The sequence below is a fragment of the Camellia sinensis genome, chromosome 5, assembly GCF_055761805.1.
Source record: "Camellia sinensis isolate YWXY chromosome 5, ASM5576180v1, whole genome shotgun sequence".
NCBI classification, from domain to species: domain Eukaryota; kingdom Viridiplantae; phylum Streptophyta; class Magnoliopsida; order Ericales; family Theaceae; genus Camellia; species Camellia sinensis.
In genome coordinates this window covers 156,638,387-156,658,877 of record NC_138965.1, presented here as the reverse complement: position 1 = coordinate 156,658,877, position 20,491 = coordinate 156,638,387, and the positions used below count along the sequence as shown (strand labels likewise).

At 37.5% G+C, this 20,491-nt stretch overlaps 2 protein-coding genes across 3 annotated transcripts; both read right to left on the bottom strand.

Moving 5' to 3' along the window:
• Positions 1–1,011: 1,011 nt before the first annotated feature.
• Positions 1,012–18,671, bottom strand: LOC114309923 (adenylate kinase family protein). Of its 2 annotated transcripts, none has more exons than XM_028255794.2 (19): positions 18,283–18,671; positions 17,230–17,331; positions 12,335–12,463; positions 12,119–12,253; positions 11,576–11,722; positions 10,213–10,287; positions 9,996–10,089; positions 6,008–6,039; positions 5,736–5,864; positions 5,054–5,089; positions 4,905–4,985; positions 4,644–4,782; positions 3,678–3,757; positions 3,507–3,572; positions 2,945–2,974; positions 2,754–2,863; positions 1,567–1,704; positions 1,416–1,445; positions 1,012–1,336 (listed from the first exon to the last, which is right to left on the bottom strand). In XM_028255794.2, exons 1-19 carry the CDS (start codon positions 18,514–18,516, stop codon positions 1,312–1,314), a joined length of 1,812 nt encoding a protein of 603 aa, XP_028111595.2. In that variant the 5' UTR covers positions 18,517–18,671; the 3' UTR covers positions 1,012–1,311. The 2 variants fall into 2 exon arrangements, with proteins under 2 accessions (XP_028111595.2, XP_082726369.1); XM_082870243.1 differs by having other exon boundaries at positions 17,230–17,334; positions 18,283–18,607.
• LOC145790939 (S-adenosylmethionine decarboxylase proenzyme-like) lies at positions 14,897–16,227 on the bottom strand. Its single transcript, XM_082870244.1, has one exon. It carries the CDS (start codon positions 16,205–16,207, stop codon positions 15,320–15,322), a length of 888 nt encoding a protein of 295 aa, XP_082726370.1. The 5' UTR covers positions 16,208–16,227; the 3' UTR covers positions 14,897–15,319.
• Positions 18,672–20,491: the final 1,820 nt, after the last annotated feature.

Below are 20,491 nucleotides of genomic sequence, written 5' to 3'. Positions count from 1 at the left end.
ATATATATATATATATACATATATATATAATCATTTATAAAAAAAAAACATATTAAAATTCTCTGTAATAATTTTTGGTACAATAATCTAGTTTGAATGAGGAAATGACAAATCCCTAAACGCAATCAAAATATTTGCACAAATAATTATAGCAAAGAATCACAATCCATAAAAAGTGCCTAAACTTATAACAAATATTAAATGCAATGATAACATCATTCTATATAATATATAATCTTTTAATAAAGAATTACAAATGAGATTAGATGGATAACTCCTATCTCTCTTACTAACCCAACTATATGGTCTATGCTATCACTATGTAAAATTTCTCATTAGTCAGTAATACTGTTGTGTAGTATTACTGCTATTCTTCTCTATCTCTCACTAATCCAACCATTGTCTCTACTATCAATATATGAAATTTCTCATTAATTAATAACATTATTATGTAGTATTATGTTATCCCTAATATTTACTTTGAAATTTGGTTTTGTGATGTGCCTCTGTTTCTCGCAAGGTATGCTGCTGCTTGTCGCAATGCTTGCTCCAAACATAGCAACATATGTGAATTCGGCTCCACTTGTTTACAACCTTCACTCAAAAATAATCTAGACTGCGTCTTGTGAGGAGGACCCTTACACTTTTCATTGCAACTCTTACACTTTTCATAAATAAAAAAAAAAACACTAGCAGTCAGAATCCATCTAACTTACTAGGCGGTTATGAATTCAATTACCCCTCTCCTCCCTTGTACTAAAAAACAAAAAAATAAAATAAAAATATATATGAGTCATTTTTTTTTAGCATGTTTAATTCATGCTTAAATTTCAAATCTTCACAATTGTATAAAAATGGGCTATTTTTTTGGACAGCTATGTTTTGATCTCAAATTTGTTGGGAAAAAAGGAAAATAAAAAGACATGCATATTCAAAAATATATATATATATATATATATAGATAACCCCAAAAAAAATTGCATTTTTAAGACAAGCTCAATCCCAATCGAATAAAGAGAAGAAAAAAGAGGCATGCTTATTCATATTCGTCTCGTTTTATAATCCCAACCAAGCAAAAGTAATAAGTTCAGCTCTTCTCTTTCAATATTTGACAACACTCTGTTATTTAAAATATATATATATATATATATATTTAAAGGGTTAAATATATATTTTTCTGAACAAACATCTTCAAAATCAGATCTAGTGTAGGAAAAAGATTTAATGAAACAATGCTTACACTTTAGCCCAGTTTCTATGTTTGACATGTGTATATTATCCGTGTGTGGAACATTGAATGTCTCTTTCTGTTCAAAATACTCCGCTTAAGAAGCCCCTGGAAGAAGTCAAGTAGATCGATCAACACAACGATGAGACAACTAAAAACCGATGCAATGAGCTTGGAGGATCCTTACCAAATTCCTGAGGCCTTTTTAGCTTGGTTTCTGCAATTGTTGACAAAAAAGAAACGACCTAATTAGGACCATGGTTTGGCTTGAGAAGTGAAGGAAGAGAGTGATGGTATGACAGTATCTAGCATTTCTGAAAAACTTATATATGTGTTACCTTGGCTTTCCTTCAAATGCATCGTTGATTTCATCACTGTCAGGCCTTTTTGGAAATGTTGACAAGATAATGTACTTCTCCTTCCTAGATGGGTCATCCACCCTCTTGTACAATTCATACCCGTATGGATAAGACATCCTGAAGTCATGAGGAATATTTAAGCTAGGAACATTAATACTGACATGCACACACATGCTAATCTTTGATTTGTAAATAGTAAACAAAATGTAAAGAATGTAATGTACACATAAAGGAAGAAAAGTTGAACAAAAAGATAATAATAATAAATTTTGGTCCTTTTGGAAATAGAGGACAACTCTAGGGGCTGTGCTATCCTAAGAAGCAGCGCACCGACACTCCAGGATGGATGCCATGTCCAACACAGCGAGGACACGTGTCGTGTCAATTTTTTTAATTATTATTATTTTTGTACGACACTTCATGGATACACCTTTGGACACCTTTGTAGGTTTTTTTATTTCTTTTAATTTATAATTTTAGAAAGCTACTTTGGGGTCAAGTAAAATATACAGAAATAAAGAGGGAAAAATAGAAAAATATAGAAATACACCAATATATACATCGGTGCCTCTCATATCTATGCAACCTAAATTTATGCTCCTATAGATACTAAATAAAAACTTTTGTTTGGCCATATCTCCACCGTGTTCACATTTTAATTTTTTGAGAATCGTTGTGTCCTGTGTTCGTACCCATGTGTGTCCATGCTTCTTAGGTGCTATCATACCTTACATGCATATTTATTACTTTTAACTCTTTTCCTCACAACAAGCCATTTTGTAAGACCTCCCTGCTTGTCAAAAGGTTATTTGTCAGAATGAAAATTACTTAGTATCATAAATTTTCATTGACTGAAACAACATATTAAACCAGTATCGTAAACATGTTGATGACTTTCTCACAGGTCGACTTTCATGAATTGTTTTGGGATTGCAATATTGTAGTACTTTCGCTCCAGTCCCTTTGTTTTTCATCTACCTAATGAATGATATTATGTTTTTTGGTTTGAGCAGAAAAAAAAACGTAGACAATTTTTTGGAATTTCTGATACAAAAGGATTTAAACTGTGTGCAGAGGGGAGGGAGAGAGAGAGTTTATCTGCACTTTCATTGCATATATATAACGAAATTTGCATCTGAAAAGTAACAACAATTGCAATGATTCACCTGAGAGCGCCCATAATTGGATATTGAGTTCCTGCATAATAGAGAAGCCGGAAGTGATAGCAATGTTCAAATGATGCTGCATATTCCAATCTCTTGTCTCGACCCATTGTCTGGAGGACAAGTGGCACAGTCAGTACCAAAAGATATCAATCAATGTGTGTTACTATGGGTTCACTGGTTTTATTACTTACTTGCATGATACCACTTGAAGCAGGTAAATCCTGATTATGAGAACATTTCAAACAGAATTAGTAACACAACTAGACAAGTATTTGCATGATATTTTTGTCGGAATGTTGGTAGAAAAACCATTATTTGATGTCAAAAAGATCCCATGCTAGTCAGTGTGTTAAATATGTAACTCAAAGCAAAGAATGATTAAAGGAACCCAACAGAATTTCATGGTTCAAAAATAGAATTACATCGAAAAAATATCAAACCAAAGAAAAATTATATGTCGATTGTTCCAATTTTTGAGAAATTGGACAAAAAGAATTGGAAAGATATAAAATGTTCTGATATGCTAATATTTTAGCTGACATTTTCAATGTTTTCTAATGATTGGTCCCCATAGAATGATACTTGGGTATCCTTTTATTTTCCTTGAACACTGGATGGTTTAATACAATTACATGATACAAAGAGTGGGAGATTTCTTGATGTTCACTGACAAAGGAACAGAAACGATAAATATTTCAGGTATGCAAAAAATTACAGAAATGAATTCAGATTGAGATTATGAAGGAACAAAACCTTGAGCCTAGGATTGATTAGAATTACTGGACGGTTACCAGCAGCGTCAGTCATAGCTCTTAGATCCTACATTATTTAACATGACAGCTTGTAAATGACGAGGGAAATTAAAGCCTGTGAAAGTAAAGGTGTCTTAAAGAGCATTTTTAAAAATTATGTTAAGTTCCTTACATCGATAATGCAATTTCCCACGGCATTTTGGGGAGCCACTAAAATAAACAAGTCATCTTGTTCAGTGACCTCTTTTCCGCCTGTGGAATAAAAATAAAATATATAGATATGGGCATCAAGACAATTGAGCATCAAACCAAGTAACACATGCAAAAAAAGATTCACAAAGTTGGCCTCTTAACTGTTCCTACGGTTTCAGAATTTAAGGTTCAAGCTTTTTTAGGAACGCTATTGTCACAATATTGGGGTTAGTAACCTGAGTGCATTAAGTACAAATATATCCAAGTAAAGCTATCCATAACATATTTGCATATAATTCCTATATAGCGCCTTATAACCCTTTTATGCTCCAATCTCCAAAATGTGGTATTTGAGTGTAAATTAAAACAAAGATATGACAATGACATGTTTATTTGTTCGTTTAGTATTGCTTTTATAATAATTATTTCTGGTTTGAGTCCAAAGAAAAATGTTGGGCTACACAAGTAGGGGTACCCCTCATCAGCCTACCCATAATGCTCCAACTCAAACGAAGGAGAGATTTAATGCCAGTCTAGTACAACTATCAAGAGACTTTACTAGCTAAATTAACTGGCACCTCCCAAGTATAGCATGAAAAACCAAAGAATTTTACCATATTAGCCTTGTAAAAAAATATGGCCTCTTATAGGATGTGTTCATGAATTATTGGTAAAAAGGCTATCAATGAACTGAAAAGAGGAGAAGAAAACTCACATATTGAATGAATCACAACTTCAAAGGTTAAGGATCCCAAAATTTTAAATAGGACAATGTTTTAAAAAATCTAGCGTACTATCAAATTTACCTTTCTAATGACTGCTAACATAATATTTTGTAGCACAACTTGGTAAGCATTATTTCACAAATTATCCTTCATATATCATATTTGTGCTAGAATGAGAGATAGACAATCTTTTGTGCGCATAATTATACTAAGTCCAATACCTATAGAACCTATGTTGATGAAGTTTCCCATTGCACCATAATCACCCCAGTCCATGTACTCCAATATTGTTCTGGTTCCAGCAAGCTGTAGTGGCATTCCTGCAAGCGCTCCTTCTCCCATAGACCCTTGAACACAAACCTATAAAAACAGAATTCTGAACAACTCAATATATATAGGTCGGTTTTAAGTTTTTAACAACTTTGTAACTTAAATATGAAAAATTAGTGACCACAACTGAAGCAATTTATAGATAGGTTTACCTTGATGCGCTTTCCATCGTCAGCAAAATTTAAAGCTAGAACTCTTACAAGTTCCATTAGAGTACCTATTCGATAAACATCCTGCGCATCGTAAGATATGGTTAACTCTAAACAAATTATGGGGTAGACAAGTAAAATACGTCCCTCACCATTTCTGGGTTCAGCTCTGGGATATTGATCTCCACCTGTCAATTTTAAATAGCGATATAAGCTAAAATATTCACAACTACTGAACTTGATGGGTAAGTGTGGTTATACGAAGGAACATGCACTGTTTGCTTATGTCTCTCCGATGAATCACTAAGTTGGTTCTAATAGCACTCCAAAAAGTTATACTGATACCTCCAAAAATCGTACTGCCACACTATAGATAGCGTATGGAGTATGTTATCTGACACTACATTTTGTTTCCAGAAAAATGGAGCTTTATCCTGTCTTGTTTGGTTGAAATGCCTTATCCTCATAGGTTTCATGATAATAACATTCTAATAAATGCATACTGGCACGTGATGAACTCCTATTCTCCAAAACTTCTCTCATAAAAGTCAATAAAAGATGAGACGGTTAAAGTAACTTGGTATTATTTGTTTGCTCATATCTCACAGTTATTCATTGACAAGGGATATCAATGTTCATTAAATAACTAACTTCTATACTTTTAGTTCACATCTATGATCTCCAATACTTTTTAAAAAGAAAACAAACCATGATTCACTTGAAACAACAATAACTTTATTATTAAATATAATGATTTTATGAAGCCATAATATGCTAATTTCTCTGTTCACTAATGGGGTCGCCAATCAAAAGCTTGTTTAACAAATACCTGACCTTCAGTCGAGTTTTTCCATCATTTACGGCTCTCTGTGTAGCTTGGAGCACATCATCATAGAAATATTCCCTGATTTCCCTAGAGTGAGGAATATTATTCAATCTAGTAGGAATCCCTCTCCAAATTTCCTGTAGAAGGAAAAATCAAAATAACAAGAGCAAATGGACAAAAGTACTAGCCTTCTAATTACCTTTACATTTTCTGCTACTCCCATAGCAATGTAAAAGGGGAATTTTGGAGAAATTAAAGTTTTCAATGTATAGAATGATACCTGACTTGAAGGTTTTTGAAGTGCTGATTTTCCTAGGACAGATAAGAAACAGATGAAATTTGCCGAAACATAAAAGTTAAAATTACTCATGCTTAGATAAGGGAAAACCCCACCAGCTATTGTAAAGTCATGCTGGAGTTCTCTATTTAGGTCAAGTTTGGCTATCCTAAATAAGTACATACTTTTTATCTTTTTATCTTTTTTCCATCATATCATCTCTCTACTTTTCTACACATTTTTTCGTAAAAAGACAAAAAGTACACTTATTTAGGTCATCCCAAATAACCCCTTATATAGAGATCATCAGCCATCACATGTAAATGGTGTTACGTGAGAAATGCCAATTTTTTTTAGATAGTACATAAAATTAAAATAGCTAAAGCACATTGAGTACCTAAATAATATGTTATAACTATTATCATGTGAATGTACATAAACATGAAAGAGTTAGATCATCAAGACATTTTGTTCACATGAACTCATTTAAATAAATGTCACCCAAATAAGGAAAATTCTGTAAAAAATACTGATGTATTATTATTGATTGTATTGTTGTTGTCTCTATTACAATTACAAGGATTCCTATTATATAGGAGTGTGTTTGGGAGTAGGTGGAGAGTAGGTGAAGTGGAGGTGGTAGTGGTGTAGTGGGTTAGGTTTAGTGGAGTAGGTGAGGTGGTAGTGGTGGTAGGTTTATGGTAAATTCTAACAGCCCCCCGCAAACTCAAGGAGGATAGAAACTAACCAACTTGAGTTTGAAGAGAGGAACAAAACAAGAAAATACATAAAAATAAAAAAAGGATAGGAGACACTGTATGATCGTGTCAGAAGACACTGAAAGGTGGTGCCATAACGTGGTAGAGGACACTGGATGGTGGTGTCATAACGTTGTAGAGGACACTGTATGGGGGTGTCAAACCGATGTAGAAGGCAGTTTATGGGGTCATGTCAGACCGTTGTAGAAGACAGTTTATGGGGTCATGTCGGACCGTTGTAGCAGACAATGTTGTGACAGTTTACGGAGTCTTGCTGGACCCTTGTAGAAACTAACCGGAATCAATGTCGGGACAGTTTACAGAGTCTTGTCGGACCCTTGTAGAAACTAACCGGAATCAATGTCGGGACAGTTTACAGAGTCTTGTCGGACCCATAAAGGAGCTAACCGGAATCAATGTCGGGACAGTTTACAGAGTCTTGTCGGACCCTTAAAAAGTCGCACCCTCAAAAGGTGTGCCCAATCTGTTAAAAGGCGTGCCATCAAAAAGCGTGCCCAATCCATAAAAAGGCGTGCCATCAAAAGGCGCGCCCATTTTGTCTTCGAGCGCCGAGCGGCGCATGATGCGCGTGTCTGCCTCTTCGTCAGGGTCTTTATAAATCGAAGCGTAGGCTGAGGCTGGGAAGCATAACAAACCAGTTTGAAACCTCTGAACCTTTGCAGTCTGAAACACTCTGTAAACACTCTGTAACCAACCCTTCTCTGAAACACTCAGCAACCCATAACATGGCCTCTTCGTCCCGTCCAGCTAACCAGAACATGGCCTCCTCTTCCCGTGGGCTGCTTACGCTCTTTCCAGAACTGAATGATTCCACAAGAGAAATAACTGGTGCGGTGGCCAGTGAACCTCAACCAAACACCTCTGTGTTTGCTCCGTTGAACTTTCCGATGCGGTCGGTGGAGCAAAAAATGGCGGTGCAAACTGATATTGAGGCCAATCAGTATACTCTGAAGTCATGTGTGGAAACCATGACTGCGGTCACAAACTTGTCGCACCGGCTGCAGAGCAGGACAAATGAGGTGCAGCAGCTAAACGCCCAACTGGCTCTGCTCCAACGCATGTATAAGGATGCGCGAGCAGAGATAAGTGTGCTAAAGGCGGAAAACAAGGAGCTGAAGCGGAAGGCCACCGTGATGTTCCGATTTGGAGGTCCGCCATATGCTGCAGTGGAGGAGTATGGGGAGTGATCATGCCCAGTGGAGTGGGAAACACGGAGGCAACACCGGCAAGGGCCGCCCAGGACGGAGGCAAGAAGAAGAGACCGGCGGCAGAGTAGAGAAGAAAATCCTTTTTTTTTTTTTTTTTTTTTTTTTGGTGGTGTAAAAGTGTGATCGGGGTTGAGCCCCGGAGATGAATAAAATATGGTTGTTGGGCAAATTGAAAAAAGGGTTGTGGTTTTTTTTTTTTTTTTTTTTTTTTTTTTAAAGAGGGGGAACACGCCCAAAAAAATAATAATAATAATAATAATGATAATGGTTTGGGGTTTGAGTAAGATATTATAATAAAAAGAAATATATATATATATATACATATGGGGCAGTGGTGACGAAAGTGGGGTGTGGTGACTGTTCTGGAGTGGAGAGAAAATAATAAAATAAAATAAAAGAAAGAAAAGGAAAGTGGGGTGTGGTGACTAAATGGTCGGCAGGTGATAATATTTGATAATGATTACGAAAAATAAAATATAAAAGAAAAAGGAAAGTGGGTCGTCAAAAAACGGAAAAGAGAGAGGGTTGGGTGGAAAGTAAGGGGAAACGTGGGTGCTGTAGTTAATATAGTATAATAAGCATATATTAAAAGAAAAGAAAGTGGCTTTTGTAGGGACAACCTTTTGTAAACCTCTCAATGGCTTTATCAGTCGCATCCACCATCGGATGTCCAGAATCTATTAGCTGGCGAATTGGCATAGATGAAGCTAGCAAGACGGTGTGGGGCACATGGGTGAGTGGGAGAATCCTCAGAATCGGAAGCTGGGTTGAGAAGGCAATAGCGACCCAAGCAGGCTGGGAAGAGGACCACTGCAACGGCGCGATGTCAGCACCGGCGGTGTAAGCGAGAATGGGACCCAAGCCACCCTCAATGGGCTGGCCGATGGAGGACAAGTCCCAAATGAGGGCCTGGGAATCGTCGCCGGCGGGGCAAATGGGGTAGGAGCTGTGAGGGGCCCAGGCAATGGCATTGGCCTGGTGCCTCGGGAGTTCGACAACGGGAAGGGTAGAGAAGCGTATATCCAGAACGACGTAATACATCAGGACTATCCTGGGGAGGTTGTCCCAACCCCATAGACAGAACTCCATAAATGGGCGAGAGAGCATCATCCAAGCAGAACCTGTGAAAAGCTTATACGCAGTAGGTATACTCCGTTTTTTCGAGACCCAAAATACATCTGATTTCTGCAAGCTGGACAGACCCGGATCTATTATAACTGGCTTGGCTCTCTGAAATTCCTTCCAGCCAATGTCGCTAGTAAGGAAATTAAGGTCTCTCGGTATAGTTGACAAGGTATGAAGCATAGCATCTTGGATTACCAATGGATAATCAGAGGCACTCAAATTGATGAACCAATCCCTCTCTCCGCCTTCCTTCAACAAAATGGCGGCAGCGTGGAGCGTATTGCTGACCATGGTGGGTCCCCTTGTCCTTGATGGAGTGGTGTTGGCAGCGAACAGTGAGGGAGTGAGAGAGAGTGCGAAAGCCACGAAGAAGATTCGTGGAAGGAAATGATGGAGCGAAGCTTCTCTTCTTGCAGAGGTACGGCTGTGGAAGGTATGTGTAGAAAATTTTAGCAGACTAGGTTGAGGTCCGGCGGGCAGCTAAGGTGAGGTTGCCGCCCGCCAGGGAAGCGAAAATATTAGGTCCTAAACCTGCTCTGATACCATGTAAAAAATACTGATGTATTATTATTGATTGTATTGTTGTTGTCTCTATTACAATTACAAGGATTCCTATTATATAGGAGTGTGTTTGGGAGTAGGTGGAGAGTAGGTGAAGTGGAGGTGGTAGTGGTGTAGTGGGTTAGGTTTAGTGGAGTAGGTGAGGTGGTAGTGGTGGTAGGTTTATGGTAAATTCTAACAAATTCATGTATCTGCTACTAATACCATGTGCTCACTTCCAGCTGTATATGAATAATTTTGCAGATAATCTTTAAACATCTGAATAAAGAATATGTAGCATAATTGTACAGACTGTGCTTCAATCCTAAAACCACGTACCTAATTTTGTTGTTTTTTCTTTCTCCTTCTGCACTTGACACAACAAAGAGTCTATATCTTTGAAAATTACTTCTTTTGGACGATTTCCATTAATCTATGAACATAAAGAAACAACTAAAAATCACAGTTTTGAATATAATATAATGCAAAAAAAAAAAAAAAAAGAAAAAAGAAAAAGGAAAATGTATATATTGAGATGATTAGATTATGCAAACACCTTCTTCAATATATCCGTGTACGTTGATATGATTGCTTCAACATTCTGCTTATATATTTGCAGACGCGATTTCACCTAGAATCAATAATAAAGTTATATGTTAGAAGCCAACAGGAGTTTGAGGATCAGGTTAGATAACAAAAATAGATTACAATTTTCAGAACTAATAATTGCATGCTGAGATTTTACATAGATAATATTGTCCATTTCCTAAAAATAGCCTAGATGGTCTAAGCACAACTTTACATAGATCATAGTATCTAAGTACAGAATCATCTTGTGAGTTGACATACTTTTCCTAAATCAATACTGTCCATTTCAGAAATCATATGCAATTCCTTACCATCTCCTCAAGAAATTCAATGCATCTGTAGTGAATTTGTAGGGCTAGATGTGATCTTTAAAGTTCCACCTAGATTTACTAATATATCTGTGCCAAGTTGTATTGTGAGATGGATAGTTCTAATCTTTTGGTTCAGATATATTGTAGCAAAACCATCCTGATTTTGAGATTATTTTATTCTCCTTTTTTTATTTTTCTCCTCTGATTCTAGGTTTCTAGTTATGCGGCCTATCAAAAAATGTTTCTAGTTATGTGGCATGGTAAGCTTAAAGGGTATATAACATCTTGCTGTATCAGTCATAGAAAAGGTATCACCTGTGTGCTCATTTCTGTTTGTGTTTTTTTGACAAGCCTAGCATCTAAGAAGCATGGACATGGACAAACGACACAGACACGTTGACAAGACAATTTTTGAAAAATAAAGGACATAATATGTGGGGAATAAGTGCAAAATATATTGTTTTATATATTTATTATGTCATTATATGAATACTTCGTTCAAGGATAATTAAAAATATACAACATAACATTAATTTCTAAAATTTAAAGGAGGATGGATTAATATGTATAAATCTACATTATATTTCTTTTATCATTGGAACCTAAATTATTTTGTTCAAACTTGTAATGTGTTTCGTAATTGTCTAAGCAATGGACACGTGCATCCCACAAGTGTCTTCAGTGTGTCAGGGTCTAAATATTTTACAAAATAATATGACAAATTTGGACATGTGTACAACACATGTCAGGAAGTGTTCGACAAGTGTCTACGTCCAAAACTTGTCCAAACTTCTTACCCTATCATCTTGATTGATCTTCTCTCTCTCTCTCTCTCTCTCTCTCTCTCTCTCAAAGTGAATATGTCAAAGTTGTTTTTGTTTGCTGCAAAGATTAGTTTGCATTATATTATAATAATATCACTTAAGAGTTGCTGGTTAAATTGATGGTACATCCATGTGAATTAACAAGCAATGAGTGACAGGAACATAAATTTAGATTATATATGTTGGGTAAACATACTTTTTCCTCTGTGTCATCAGGACGCGTTATGAGCCTTGCTTTAATCTCTTCGGTCTCTGGAGGGAAATTTTTTATATGGTAAATCTTCCCTGTTACAGGGTCCAGCCTTCTACCAACACATCTGTTGATTAGAATTTCATCAAGAACCTGAATATAAAGAGAGAACATTGCTGTAAAAGCTCAATTCTGTAAAAGTTTTAACAAATGGAGAAAAAAATTTGCAAACATTGCAATTAGAAAATTGAGTTAAAAAACTTTTAAGGCACTTCACAAATAGGACATGTTTGTGAAAATGTTTGTTTGATCTTCTGAAAGAATTAAAAAGACAAAATCACAGCTGAAATACTAGAATTTTTTTACTTTCAATTGCATATTCTGTGTGTACAATAGGACTTTTTTTCACCAATAAAAAGTTAAAATAAAAAAAAAGAAGCTGAAATGTTGAGAGGGATGTGTGGTAGAACAAAGAACAATAAATTTTAATGAACATGCAGGAGCTGGTGGAAGTAGCACCAACTAGAGATAAAAGAGAAATTGACATACATCCAATACAACGTAAATATCAGGTCTGATCTTCAGTTTTTCCAGACTCTGCGCTTGGTCAAAGCTTCGTGGGTATCCATCTAGGAGCCACCCTTTCTCTTTTACATCTTTTTGTGATAATCGGGTTGTCACCATCTACAAAAGAAAGTATTTGTTTCCTGTAACGCATGAAATGGAAAAGAGAAAAAGAAAACAAAAGTGGAGATCATGTCATACAGTTGTCACAATTTCATCAGGAACCAAATGACCCGTGCTCATGTATTCTTTTGCTTTATTCCCAATTTCTGTCCCAGCTGATACTTCAGCCCTTAGAAGATCTCCAGTTGATATATGCACCAAGCCAAACTGAAGAACCAAGAAGAAAGAGTCATGGATGGAAAATAAAGAAGATAGTGACAGTTTTGTAATAATGTACTAGCACACTGAGCATGCTTTAAGTAATAATGTAAGGGACGCGTGGCCATTTCATAGCACACTGAGCATGTGAAAACAGAAAAATGTAGCTGTTGGGACTGGGACAAGTAGTATCTAATTTAAGCGTGGTTCTTAAAAAGTAAAAGTCAGATGAGATTTTAAAAAAAATATATATTTAATTTTTCCCCAAATGCGAGGATGTAGCTTTTGGAGATCCAAGGCATACTCCTCAAGGGTAGGGCTTCATGTCTTAAGTTACTCTTGTGTTTTTAAATTCTATTGCCTTAATCAGTAAAACCAATTTGAGCTGGTTTGCCCAATCTTTCAATCACTGTTTGGTAAGATTTTGGCAATTGCTGTTAAAAATCTGAGCATAAAGTTTGGAAGGTAAAAAGTTTGCAGGGAATACAAAGTGCTATTTGGTTGTTTTTTCCCAGTGATGCTTTGTATAATGTTATTAATAATATTCCGAAATGAATCTTTGGAAGAACTTTAAAAATTATAATTTGCCAAATCAGTCGTGTACCCACCCCTAGTGTTGTCCATATAGTTTGTAAAAATAAATTGAATTGATGTATATTATTGATTGATCTATTGATAATTGTTGATCTATTGAATGTTACAATGATTCCTATATATAGAAGAGTAGGTGGTAGATGGAGTAGGTAAAGTGGAGGTGGTAGGTGGAGTAGGTGAAGTGGAGGTGGTAGTGGTGTAGTGGGTTTAGTGGAGTAGGTGAGGTGGTAGTGGTGTAGTGGGTTAGGTTTAGTGGTTAGGTTTAGTGGGTGAAGTAGGTGATAGGTTGGTGAAGTAGGTGATAGTTTTTAACAGCCCCCCGCAAACTCAAGGGGGATAGGAACTAACCAACTTGAGTTTGGAGAGAGTAACAAAACAAGAAAATACATAAAAATAAAAGAGGATAGGAGACACTGTATGGTCGTGTCAAACCATTGGTGAAGACACTGGATGGTGGTGTCATAACGTTGTAGAGGACACTGTATGGGGGTGTCATAACGTTGTAGAGGACACTGTATGGTGGTGTCATAACGGTGTAGAGGACACTGGATGGCGGTGTCAGACCGATGTAGAAGACAGTTTATGGGGTCATGTCGGACCGTTGTAGCAGACAATGTTGTGACAGTTGTTGTGACAGTTTACAGAGTCTTGCCAACAGTTTACAGAGTCTTGTCGGACCCATGAAGGAGCTAACCGGAATCAATGTCGGGACAGTTTACAGAGTCTTGTCGGACCCATGTAGAAACTAATCGGAATCAATGTCGGGACAGTTTACAGAGTCTTGTCGGACCCATGAAGGAGCTAACCGGAATCAATGTCAGGACAGTTTACAGAGTCTTGTCGGACCCTTGAAGGAGCTAACCGGAATCAATGTCGGGACAGTTTACAGAGTCTTGTCGGACCCTTAAAAAAATACACCGTATGATGGTGTATATAGGCTGCCCAAATATACATATATATGGATATATATAGTGAGCCCTCAAAAGTCGCGCCCTCAAAAGGCGCGCCCACTTCATCAAAAGGCGTGCCTGACAGAAAGCGTCGAGCCATCAAAAGGTGAGCCGGAGACGCGGCGAGGCACGTGAGCGACAGAGTGGCGTGTCGGCCTCGGCTATTTAACCAAGGTTGAGGCGGAGGCTGTGCAAACCAGTCTGAAACCGCCGAAAATCCTTTGAAAAAACTCTTCCGTTTCTGAGAAAGAGATTCTGGAACACTCTGTTGCCATTCTGTAACCAACCTTTCTCTGAAACACTCAGCAACCCATAACATGGCCTCGTCTTCCCGTTCAGCTACCCAGAATATGGCCTCTTCGTCCCGTGGTCTGCTCACTCTTTTTCCCGACCTCAACGAGTCAACAAGAGAGATAACTGGTGCGGTGGCACCGGAACCTCAACCAAGCGCCCCGGAGTTTGCTCCGTTGAACTTTTCGATGCGGTCGGTGGAGCAAAGAATGGCAGTGCAGTCGGATGTGGAAGCCAATCAGTATACATTGAAGTCATGTGTGGAGACCATGACGGCGGTTACAAACTTGTCGAACCGGCTGCAGAGTAGGGCGAATGAGGTGCAGCAGTTAAACTCCCAGCTGGCTCTGCTCCAACGCATGTATAAGGATGCGCGAGCAGAGATAAGTGTGCTAAAGGCGGAAAATAAGGAGCTGAAGCGGAAGGCCACCGTGATGTTCCGTTTTGGAGGTCCGCCATATGCTGCAGTGGAGGAGCAGGGAGTAGTGATCATGCCCAGTGGAGTGGGAAACACGGAGGCAACACCGTCAAGGGCCGTCCAGGACGGAGGCAAGAAGAAAAGACCGGCGGCAGAGTAGAGAAGAAAAATCCCGCCTGTGGATTTTTTTTTTTTTTTTTTTTTTTTTTTTGGTGTGTAAAATTGTGATCGGGGTTGTTCCTTGAGATAAATAAAATATGGTTTGGTGTGCAAAGCTATATGGTATGAATGGAATTTGAAAAAGATTAAAAATAATGTGAAAGAAAAATAAAAAAAGAAATAATAAGAATATAGTTGAAATCAAAACGAAAGATGGCAATGGTGTTCGGTTTTTTTTTTTTTTTTTTTTATCTATACAGATATATTATTATTATTGATAAACTATTTTAAGAGAGAGTGGGTGGTTCATGTGAGTAGTCTCGTGGGTGATAAGAAAAAGAGGGAGTGGGTGATATAAAAAAAGAAAAGAAAAGAAAGTGGAAGAGAGTGTGAACATATTGATGATGAAAAGTGGGAACCAACCCATGTGGGTGGAGGTGGTGTGTAGGGTACTTAATTAAAAAGGAAGAGAGAGATAGAGAACTCGCTTGGCTGGAAGCAAGCCAACACCCTCTCCAGCAGGTGGGTCAAGTTCATCGATTTAAAATCATATCCCACTGCTTCAAAACTAGCGTAACTGAACCCATCTTCTGGTGTCACATGAATAGTAGAAATTGCACTCCCTTCAATGGCATTCATGGAGTAACCACAAGGATCGAATTCAAAGTCACATATATCAGAATCCGGAAGAATCATCCTAATACCAGAGAGATCAGTCATCGCAGCAGCAGAGCTTGCAGAAGTCTTGTAAAACACAGATGCCTTCTTCCTGTCCAAACCGGTCATGCACATTTCTAGTGTGTAAACAGGGCGCAAATGATTTGTCGATTCAGCAGAAGCAGAGTAAATGTGCCATTTTCGTGATTCATCATCACTACCCATCACGTAAGCCTTGCTTCCAGAACCAAGCTTGCCAAAATAGCCATCAAGGACAGCTACTTCTTCAGAGAAGTCGCGATGGGGAAATGGCTGAGCACCAGGAAATATAAAGCTTCCGCGGGTGTACCTCACGGATCTCACAGAAAGAGATAGCATTTCAGCAAACTTGAGGATGGGAGGACTTGAGAGAAGCAATTTGGTAGTCCCACAAGTTTTGATGATAATTTTGTACGAGTACACAAAGAGGCTTGATTCAGAAAGAACATAAGAATCAACATCATCATTTGCCAATGAACTGACAATGGTGCATTCAGCTGGGTTTAAAATTTCATCCAACTGGGATTTGGATAGAGAGCGGAGGCCATTGCTTCTAGGGTCAGCAAAGATACTAGACTCAAAGAACGATATCTCGAGTCTCTTTTCATATCCTTCAAATCCAATAGGTGAAACTGGCAAAGCCATCTTGCTTTAAGGGGGAAAAAAAAAATGTTGTTGGCTGTTGTAGAAGAAGAAGAAGAAGAAGAAGAAGAAGACTGGTGTGAGTTGCTTGCTGCTATGGCTTCTATGGGTGGTGGTGAGGATCGGAGTCTCTGCAAAGCGAGGGACTTGAGGCGAGTTCGAACACCAAGAGAGGACTGAGAGACTAGCCCATGTGTGTGTGTCTGTCTTTCTCCCTGAATTTCAATACAGAGAGAGAGAGTTGAAGATGCAGCGGAGTGAAGGTATGTGTAGAAAACTCCAGCGGGCAGTGAAGGCAAGGTTGCCGGCCGACTGCCCGCCGGTGAGAAAGAAATAAATTGATGTATATTATTGATTGATCTATTGATAATTGTTGATCTATTGAATGTTACAATGATTCCTATATATAGAAGAGTAGGTGGTAGTAGGTGGTAGATGGAGTAGGTAAAGTGGAGGTGGTAGGTGGAGTAGGTGAAGTGGAGGTGGTAGTGGTGTAGTGGGTTTAGTGGAGTAGGTGAGGTGGTAGTGGTGTAGTGGGTTAGGTTTAGTGGTTAGGTTTAGTGGGTGAAGTAGGTGATAGGTTGGTGAAGTAGGTGATAGGTTTTAACATAGTTTTTCCTTCGCCACTTAGCCCCTTTTTCTTGAGTAGCACAAGGGAAAACAGAATGGTGAATAACTTCCTCAAAAGTCAAGCATAGAGATTTGAAAAAGAAACAAAAGCACTCATGTTCACAAGCATGATAATGATGCTCAGAGAATCCTACAAGAAACTCCAAGTCGCATAATATGGGTTTTGCCTTTTATGGACCCAATACATGAAAACTACAATAAATTAGACAAGCTTATAGGATTTTATGCCTATCAAGACTCTCCAAGTTAATGCCAATTCATTCTCAGTAGTCAATACCAAATTACTAATATCTTTCTTCTAGATAAGTATACAAAACCAACTCCAAGCAATTGATGAATTTACAGAGAATAAATAAAGCAGCCAATACTCATTAGTATGAAGAACATTACTTCACCTTCTGAACAATCATCTCACATTGAGTCCCTTTCCCTGATGCTGGAGCCCCTGATATCATAACCTTTAATGGCTCAGTTTGCAAACACATCACTTTCATTCCCTGCTAAGCAAGACAGAGAGAGAGAGAGAGAGCGAGGCTTGGATCAACAAAATTTTCCCAACTAGGTTCTCACAAAGATTGCATTATGCAATAAATGGGTAGACAAATATGATCAAATTCACTTAATTTTTAAAGTAAAATGACCTAATTCTATCAATCTCTTCATTGATTTGCCCCTTCTTAATATAAAGCTTTCAATAAGACACAACACAACCATCACGGAACAATGCAAACCTTTCATTTACACTAATTTCATTGATAGAGCTATCAAAAATCTTCCTCTATTAACTTTCATATTATTCACATACATATATGCATTTGTGAAGTAAAATAACCTAATTCTATCAATCTCTTCACTGATTTTCCGCTTCTAAATATAAAGATTTAAAATGACCTAATTTTATCAATCTCTTCAAAAAATTTCCCCTTCTTAATATAAAGCTTGTGATAAGACACACCCATCAAGGCACAATGCAAACCTACCATCTACTCTATAATTTCATTGATATAGACATCAAAACCTTCCTCTATTAACATTCATATTCACATATATGTACACATTTGTAAAGTAAAATGACCTAAATTTATCAATCTCTTCACTGATTTTCCCCTTGTTAATATGAAGATTGTGATAAGACACACCCATCCATCACGGAACAATTCAAACCTATCATTTACACTATAATTTCATTCATACAGATATCAAAACCTTCCTCTGTCAAAATACATATTCACATACATGTATACATTTGTTAGGCTAACTGACCTAATTTTATCAATATCTTCACTGTTTTTCTTCTGGTTAACATCCATCTTGGAACACACAATTCAAACCTATCACTTACACTAAAATTTCAGTGATACAGATATCAAAATCTGCCTCTATTACATACAATTGGACATACATGTATACAATTTGTAAAGAACGTGACAAAGAGGAAAACTCCGAACCTTAGGTTTTAGGGTTGATTTCGAGTAGGAGTACTTGGAAACATGGAATGACAAGAGATGCTGCTGGGGAAGAGGAGATGAGATTACGGAGAGAGAATAAGAAGAAGAAGAAGAAGAAGACGATGAAGACGATGATGATGATGAGAGAAAGGAGGTGTAAAGAGAGAAAGTACAGAGAGGAGGTGGAGAAGGGACATTGTTGCAGTGAATGGAAGTGGGTGAGTAGTTCAACATTGTCGTAGCTGAAGCAGAGAGAGAGAGAGAGAGAGAGAGATGGAACGAGTGGAAGAGGCGAGAGAAGGGCCAAAATTAACGGATAAACTGTTACCTAGACTCTACACGCGATCCCTTCCCTTGTTTAATTAATTTTGGGGAAATTACACAAAAAAAACCTCATAGTTTAGAGCCTTTTTCAAATTAAATCTCAAGTTTCAAATTGTGAGAATTTGTATCCCATAATTTCATCCTTGTTGCAATCTGATCCCCCATCCATCTCCGTCTCTATTAGTTAACGAAAGATTGATTTGGGCCCCAAAATTGCCCTAATCTTCACAATTTATGGCAAAAGACACCCCTCAATTGCGATTTACAGTTCCATGCAACCCACCTGGTGATTCAACTCGCGATTGAAGCCACGCATCGAAGGAAGACAACAATTTCATAGTTGATTTTCCAAAAAGCTTTGGACTCTGAGACAGAGGTAAGAAATGGGTTCATTTTTAGTTGTTTTATACGGTTTTTCCCCTTTCTTTTTTCTCCATTGTTGACCTTCTATTTGTCTCCATTGTTGACCTTATTTTTCTCTCCATTGTTGACTTTGTTTTTGTCTGCATTATTGACCTTCTTTTTCTCTCCATAGTCGTGCAAACTATTTTCTATTCCATCAAAGTGAAAAATAAAAATGAGTGAAGGTAATAGCTGGGGTGGGAAGGGTGAGTTGACTCGTTGCAGCTATGGGTTAAGAGTGAAGATCAGAACTTCGTGAACTCATGTTAATCCTGCTAAGAGGTTTTTGGGTTGTCCTAATTATGGAGTAAGTGTATTCAATTTTTCAGTATTTATAGAAAATTGAGAATAAAGTAATATGTTCAATTTGAAGAAGATAACAACTGTATAGAATATTCACCTAAAGACAATTGCTCATTTGTTTATGTTTTATTGCAATTACAAAAAAATAGGGCTTGTGGTTTCTTTTCCTGATACAATCCACCCACATGTGCTCGTAGTAGACAAGTGTTGCCGAAGTTGATGGATAAGGTTGCAACACTAGAAGAATATATTAATGAGGTTGCACAATTAGAGGATGTTGTTCAACGTTATCGTGTATGACAGAAGTGGCTTGTCATTGCCTTGATTGCTACATTATTTATAGATGGACTATTTGTACTCCAAAATAGTGTTTAGGCTTGCTATGTAATTGATAATATGTGTTTTGGCTGGGTACATTACTTCCACAATGTGTTTTGTAATTACAATGTTTTTGTTGAACAATGGCAATGTCAATTGTGTTTGATTTGAAATGGTGAAATGGTTTGTTGTCAATTGCAATTGCAATGCTTTTGTTTTGTAACGGGGAAATGCTTAGTGCATTGCTTTTGTTTTGTAATGATTAAATGTAAATAAAATGTTAGGTTTGAAATGGTTTGTGAAATGCTTTTGTTTTATAATTGCAATGCTTTTGTTATCAATTGATGAAATGGTTTTGTAATGGTTTGTCCCTAGCTTCAGCATGTTGTCCCTACATTCATGTACACTAATACTAACCATACAAGCATGGTCAAAATTGATGACCATACAAGCATATGAAACCTGGTTTGACATAAGCATAACAATCACAACAAAGCAAACATAAGAACCTGTTATTTTCATGAATGAACTTAGAACATAATTCAAGCCCACCAAACATTGGGGTTTCAACCATTCAACTATTGACGGATAATAACCATACAAGGATTGTTCAAGGTTTCATAACTCATATGTATAGCATAATTGTTCCAAAAGCCTATTTTAATTACAAAAGTGGTGAGTAAGGTAAGATAAACCACGAACATTCCTAAAGCCTCGTAAATATTGCAAAAACCCTATTTTAATTACAAAAGTGTTCAAAACCACTTGTTCACACTACATTGGCTGCCCATTGCTTGCTTGTCGCCAATGTCTGTTACTGCTGATCTTGTCATCTTCCTTGGTTGCCCATCAGTTATTTCTT